At 41.9% G+C, this 7408-nt stretch overlaps 1 protein-coding gene across 1 annotated transcript; it reads left to right on the top strand.

Annotated features, from left to right (window-relative positions):
- The first annotated feature begins 1024 nt into the window (after positions 1-1024).
- nkx2-5 (NK2 homeobox 5) lies at positions 1025-5208 on the top strand. Its single transcript, XM_033029640.1, has 2 exons — positions 1025-1901; positions 3676-5208. The coding sequence occupies exons 1-2, from the start codon at positions 1580-1582 to the stop codon at positions 4284-4286; spliced, it is 933 nt and encodes a 310-aa protein (XP_032885531.1). The 5' UTR covers positions 1025-1579; the 3' UTR covers positions 4287-5208.
- Positions 5209-7408: the final 2200 nt, after the last annotated feature.

Raw genomic sequence — 7408 nt, 5'->3', positions numbered from 1 at the left:
CGACGCACTGTGCTTCCGGTACATCTTTACAATGTCACTACATAAACCAATCCTGGCAAAAGCAAAATGACTATTGTATTCCCTCCAACACCTTGGTATTGCGTTTGTTTTTTGTCTGTTAACACGCCGTCCACTGTTTCCTCTTCGCATTTTGGGGTATCGTCACTTATCTAAACTCTTTATCAACGATCAGCGTGTCTGAAGAGATTGCAGGGACCCAACTTCCAACTCCCAGCGTGTCGCCTCTCGTGAAGTGCATTCCTGCTCATGCTTGAGTTAAACTTTTAGACCCTCCACACTTGTGCAATTATTAAGCCCCCCTCCACTGCTCTGCATACAATAAAGGGATCATTTATTGAGGAACCGGCCCCAGAGAAAAGTAGTGTATCTGAAGAACTCTTTTCCGTTGCAAATAATTAGAATAATATTTTAATTTTCAATATCGATCGTTTAAATATGAGTATCATTAATTTCCGACCGCTGAGCTGGTCACACAATGTTGAGGGAAAATGCAAACTCCAAAATCCAGTCACATCGCTGTACATTATTTATATCACAAAGGTGTATACCGCTATTCAAGAATTGCTCTTTACAAAATACTGCTGTCACACATAACATGGATTTTCTTAATTACGTAATCTCCTTAATCGATAGGCTATATAAAAAGACACATTCGCACGGCGCCCAGTGATATTTCTTCCAGCTTTAAAGAGCCTACATTTAAGCAGCCTAAGTATTCCAAAATGTAAAACCAGGGAGAAAGCTTAACGTCCGCTATGTAGAAAAGCAACGGAGTTTAAAGTGGAGAAAGTAACAAGGTAATCGGGACATTACGTAAAATGCGGGCGCCAAACGAGTCTGCCGAATAAGTCACTTGTTGCGTGAAATAAGGTCAAGGTGTGAGAGCTCACGCAGCCAAACTCGCATCCAATAGTACACATGCATTGCTCAGACAGGAACAAGCACAAAACCTCCTTCGCAACACAGACAGAGATTCACACTCACCCAATATCACCCCCTTGCCTCCACGCCCCAAATGTATATGTGCTCCTTTGGGGAGACCTCGACAACTCAGTATGTTCTGCAATTCTTATTTTAATTTTATGTTATTTAACGAGATATTACATGGGTAGCCTATTGTAGACGACTATATTTTATCCAGCATTTTAGTTGTTTTTGGCAAACGTGTAATGAAGTAAAAACTATTTAATTTTCCAAGTATCAGAAAAGTCGGTATGAAAATAGCGCTGATCTTTAGCCATATATGGAGCGTGGGTAGAACGCCTTGCCGGCAGCGAACAGAAATGCGGACCAATAGACGTTTGTGTAACAGACTGGCTTCAGAGATCAGATACCGCCCCGCCCCCTGCCGTCTCCACTCAACTAATGTCAGATAGCACAAGCAGATAGTTTAGTTAAACAGCAGCGGAGATGAACGGTGCGCCCAACAATAACTAAACAGAACAGTTATTATTAATTGTGTTTTAGTTTATTCCGATGACCGAATATATATCTTGCTCAAACCTTCCCAAGGTATCGCATTTTGAGATCTCCCTGGATGCAATAGTTCGTTCTCAACATGTTTGCCGGCGCAGCGACCTCGACTCCTTTCTCAGTCAGGGATATTTTAAATCTTCAACACCATCCTGACATGGCCTCGCTGGGTGTCTCCTCGGGGCTGGACTCGCCTCCCTCCCCTGCTTCTTGTATGCTGGAGCGGACCAAACAGCAACACTACAGTGAAACCCCGTCCGTTAGCGCGTACGACGAACCACTGTCCAAAATGAATTCTTGCAAAAACAATCCCGACTATTCGAGCACTTCCTACGTTAATGATTATTTGGAAATCAGTAACAGCGAAGCGAAGCCAAGCAACGGACTGACGGGAAAAAGTGATAAGGGTAAGAAAGGAAACTTACCAACATTTCAATGCGTCTTTAATCCATCTACACTATTAACGTGCATTTATTTAATTTTGCATAATGTACCTGGAATTATGTTCCGTTGATCTGGACTAGATCACAGGAACCTCACAAACAAGCCCGACCGAATAAAAAGAAGAAATGATGGGGGGGAAAATAAACATATTTTATAAGTAACACTGTTTATGTGGCCGGCTAATAAACCATGGGAAATGCGTTGCTAAAAGGCTGCGCACACTATGTTTGGAGCACTGTGGAATCATATTAGTTTCCACGCACATCCCATTTGTATATTTACTCGTTAGCACATATTCGCATCAAAATACACCATTGTTCACTGCGGCGATGTTTTGGGCTCTAAATTACATCAGCATTGTAAAATAATTTGTTGAATTTAGCCGATCTGAAATATAAAAATGGACATTTCCACATTTGCGACTTTTAGTTATTCCAGGCAATTTTATTGCATTTACGTGACTTTCAGTTTTAAATCAGTTTAAAATACTGTTCAACAGACATTCCTAGACAGATTTTTTTTTCAGTCTGAGGGCCCACTTCCTGAACTCTAGTTCGCCAACAACTCTGCGCCATAATTTTTTATTCGTTTGCCTTGGGCTTTCCATGGCCCAAGACAATTGTACATTTAAAAATAATATCTGACTAAATATTACTTATTGCGACTCATATGTATGGATTTCCAAAAAGAATGTTCTCGTTCATTTTCACTTTAACAAAGTTGAGCATGGATAATAATTTTTTAATTGGATATTCTTTAGTAGCTTATCCACATGCTAATACATTTTTCAGTTATGTGACGGTAGCTCCATTGTACTTTTAAACCAAGAGTTAGTTCACTTTATTTGTTTTCGGGTGGCCAATTAATATTATTTATGTTCGCCAAACATTGTACGTGAAACCACGCCAAACTTAATTCCAAAACACGAATGATCCTTACCCCATTCCCGAAACGCATTACCTGTGAATGCCGCCGATCATATTGGATAAGCAATGACTTCGGCGTTTAAGGGTACTGATCACCAATTGCAGAAAATCAGGAAAAAAATCAGTCGGCGGAAATTTCCCATTTCCTGCGATTTTCAACGCGCTCCTGTTGACCTTAATAAGTGCAAGTCTCTGATCTATTTGTGTTAACAAACCTTCTGATACAGGCGGCCGCAACGTACTTCCATATTCCATATTACTCCCAGAAAATCATTTGATATTTCAATAAGATAACGTAGAAAACAAAGCGAAGTAAATTCACCAGCAGCTTCCAATGGGGATATTAAAACTTGAGGTTAGACACAAAGCGGGACAGACAGCATCTCTGGAGAGAAGGAATAGGTGACGTTTCGGGTCGAGACCCTTCTTCACACCCGACCTGAAACGTCCCCCATTCCTTCTCTCCAGAGATGCTGCCTGTACCGCTGAGTTACTCCAGCTTTTTGTGTCTAACTTCGGTTTAAACCAGCATCTGCGGTTCCTTCTTACACATTAAAACTCGAGGTTATCCATGTCTTATTCCTGGCCCATTTCTGGGACGACACTGAAGTTTGAAACATAGAGTTTATTTAATGCGATAGCCGGTCTTCATGCAGAATGCCGCTTACACGCCCAACAAACGCCAGGTTATGCACCCAATAACTCGGTCGATGTTGCTCGACGTTGAAAAGTCCTTGGGAGAGATGCTCCTCCGAATGGAAAGCGAAACGTAAAGGCAGGTTATTACTAACGGCGCCTCTTCCCCATTTAGAATGCCGGATGATGGAAGTTAATTTGGAGAAGGACGGACAGAAAGCGGACGGAGCCGAGCGGCCCCGGAGACGGAGGAGAAAACCACGCGTCCTCTTCTCCCAGGCGCAGGTCTACGAACTGGAGAGGCGCTTCAAACAGCAAAAGTATCTCTCTGCGCCCGAGAGGGACCACTTAGCAAACATACTGAAGCTCACCTCCACCCAGGTGAAAATTTGGTTTCAAAACCGCAGATACAAATGTAAAAGGCAACGCCAGGACAAGTCGCTGGAAATGGTAGGCCTCCCGCCTCCGAGGAGAATCGCAGTGCCTGTGCTGGTCAGAGACGGGAAGCCGTGCCTGGGAGAGTCTTCGCCTTATAACTCGCCATATAACATGAACATCAGTCCTTACGCTTATGGCACTTATGCGAACTATACCAACTACAGTGGAGGGGCCGCTTCTGCCAACTACAGCTGTAACTACCCAAGTGTACAAGCCGTGCCCCCGTCCACAGCGGCTGGCAGCTTTATGAATATGAATTTCACGGTCAATGATTTGAGCAACGCGATGCAGACTCAAATCCACCAGAATTCTGGAGTTTCTACGTTGCATGGTATCCGAGCCTGGTAATGCTAACTGTGGCTTAGCATAGCACGAATTTCGTGTTCCACTGGCTAGTTGCACTGTTCAATCATTCTTCGACCGAACGTCGAGGAAGACAGCCGTTTTCCATATCGAAATCGGAGAATTGGTAACTTACCAAAGGGTTCAAAGCCTGTTAGCATAGCAAGCAAGCCCTCGGTACTTCGGACAAGGAAGAAGGATGTTTTCATTTTATCTTCTTCAGAAACTTTTATTTTGCCGTATTTCATTTCACTGAATGAATTTGCGTCCCTATTTAATCTCTAGAATATTATTGTATGAAGTACATCACATTGCATATTATCCCGGATTGCACCAAATGCAACATAAGGCATAGGTGATAGCAACATCGCGGATTCTTGTTAACAGACTACAGTTGCATAGAAGCAAACCTGCCAAAACCCATTGTAATCTATCGGCTTGTTCATACAACATCTGGATTTCATGTTTCAAAACAACTTTTTATTGTATTTGTATTTCGTAGTCCAGTGTAAATATGGTTAAGAGTAATTGGTTCATTTAGGGTTAAAGATGTTTTATTATTATTGATGAAACCACTTTGTACAGTCTTCGCAACCCCGAATTCTGAGTTAATTAGCAATATGTCAAGTAGAAAAGATGACTATAAAATTATGCACTAATATTGCCATTTTCTATCTTTAGCTTTCCCTTTTACCAACAATGTATAAAATTAACTGTAAGAAAGCTACTACAATGTTGCTTGCAATCTCCAAAAATAATGATCAAATTGTAAATTGAAGTATAAATCACTGCTGTTCCAACAGTAAATAGTGTGCAATCTGGCTGTTCGGTTTGTTCATTATTTTTTCCATAATCTGTTTAATATATTATTACTTTAGTTATCCTGAACTTAAATTAAAGATAATGCGTTCACGCTTTTGGAACTTTATCGGTGGAAACGCGCCAGAATAATTATTCGTTCTTCATCCTGATTCTGATGATGTCGTCGGAAATTCGCTTGGAATTTGTTCAAAAACATTGTTGAAAAGCGGCTGTTTTATAAGAAACGCTTCCCATCGTTTTAATGATGTAAGTTGTGTGCAAATTCGCCGGGACATCAAATTCTAAAAATAACAGGTTATAAATTGGTAACGCTAACTTGGCATTATTTTATCCGTCTTACTACATTTCCCACTTTCTACAGGTTAAGAAATTCACAGCGACATCCAGCGACTTTTGATATTTGATTTTCTTTCCTCGAGCGTACAGACAATTTATTTTCGTTTTGGCTTATATAAATTGCATATTTAAATATTCCTCAACATGTTCACTTAATAGCGGGTCTTCACCAATGAACTAAAAAATAATGTGAACTGCCCCATTTCACATTATTTTTGATAATAAATCCGGTGGAAAAAAACGGATCCCATCACGAAATCCTTGCTTTGGTCTGATGTTGGCGATTTTTGCAATCTGATTTAGTTAAATTTACGGCGTACTAAGCCAAGCCAATATATATTGGAGAAACAAAATGATTTATTTTACAAAATCAATTCTGTCACACGCGTGATAGTTGTGGGGTCGGGAGCATGAATGGAAGATGTTGATAGCAGGGTCGCGTACCGGAGACAAGGATTGCACATGCAAAAAGATGCCACAGACGCCGGGTGGAATATTAAGAAATCTGCTGTCAGTATGAAGAAGAATCTACATCCGAAACGTCACCTATCCAGGGATGCTGCATGACCCGCTGAGTTACTCCAGTCATTTTTGTTTGTGATCAGGCGTCTGCAGTTCCTTGTTTCTACAAGAAATCGGCAAGTGTTGCCCGAGACCGGTGACTTTTAGATTGCAGCCAATAGTGTTAGACCCACGTTAACCCACATAACAGAAAAAGCTGGAAACACTCGGGAATCGAGTCAAGAATCGGGATAGAAAGAGAAATAAAGTTAACGTAAAATACACAAAGAAACTCACGGGTCAGGTGAACATGAATAGGAGACGCTTCGGATCGGGGCATTTCTTCAGAAGGTAAAGTTGCCGTTCCAGGTCGAAATCACTTCATCCGTGGAAAGATAATCTTTCGTCAGATCTTCGATGCGAAACAGTAAGTTGCGGCTCCTAACACAAGTGCATCCTGATCTGACGCGTGCTTCCAGCATTTTTTGTTTTGTTTTTTTCAGTATCTCTATATTTTTATTTCTCTATAATTCTATATTTCCACACAGCTACAGCGAAACAACCTTAATACCCGAAAGTGCCAACAATTGTGCTTTTTAAACAGAAACCGGCTTGTTTGGGATATTCAGGTGCCTGTGCACAGGATTGCATAACTTTTGCGGTTGGAAAACGGGTCCCGTGAACCGATAAGTCTGTACCTGCTCTAGAGCGCACCTCATCTCCGCACACCTTCCATATCCGCAGTCCCTTCTCATCCCTGTCCACCTTTGTTGTTCGCGCGAGTTCCCACCTTCACTGAGAATAGAGGTTTATTTTAAACATATTCATGGATTTATTCATAACGATGATGAATCCCCCACTCTCTCTCAACAGACAGACTGTGTAGACAATACGAATAACACAGATTCTTAATAACTGGCGGGCAGATTGATCAGTTGGTAAGGGCGCCCTTTGACAACAGCTGCGGCGGCATTCCGGTGTTCGGTATGGCATCGATGTAACATGAGACTTCCTCCATCAAGGAGATTCGCCGTGAATACCACCTGATTGGATTCATACCAGGTGAGACAGAGGTTTGCATGCACTTCTTCCAACCTGGTCTGAGGTGTTCTTGATGTGGCCTCCTCTACATTGGTGAGACCAAGCGTTCACTGAGCGAACGCTTCGATGAGCATCACGCTTTGCCCTTCACAGGTGCTGCCTGACCCCGATTTCCTCGACCAGTAAGTCTTTTTGAACTGAATTTGTAAGCTCGTTTTAAAGAAGGGCAGAAAGCAGAGCTGCTGTATCATGGGGGTAGTGATTTTGTGGGTGTAACTTAGAATAACCTAGAGACTTGTACTTTGGCTTCCCATTTAAGATAAATAGGGCACAGAGACGCACACCAACTTTCCGTATTTCTTTATGTCATAGAAGGTGGACATTTCAGCCCGTCGAGTCTGTGCCGGCTCACACAGCAATTCCATTTC

Source organism: Amblyraja radiata, chromosome 11 (assembly GCF_010909765.2).
Source record: "Amblyraja radiata isolate CabotCenter1 chromosome 11, sAmbRad1.1.pri, whole genome shotgun sequence".
Taxonomy (NCBI): Eukaryota; Metazoa; Chordata; class Chondrichthyes; order Rajiformes; family Rajidae; genus Amblyraja; species Amblyraja radiata.
This window is presented reverse-complemented; position numbering and strand designations above follow the sequence as displayed.

Bases quoted from the DNA above. Each gene is read 5' to 3' on its own strand.
- nkx2-5 (XM_033029640.1), top strand. From the start codon at position 1,580: ATGTTTGCCGGCGCAGCGACCTCGACTCCTTTCTCAGTCAGGGATATT. The intron at 1,902-3,675 runs GTAAGAAAGGAA...TTCCCCATTTAG, and splicing joins GACGGGAAAAAGTGATAAGG to AATGCCGGATGATGGAAGTT.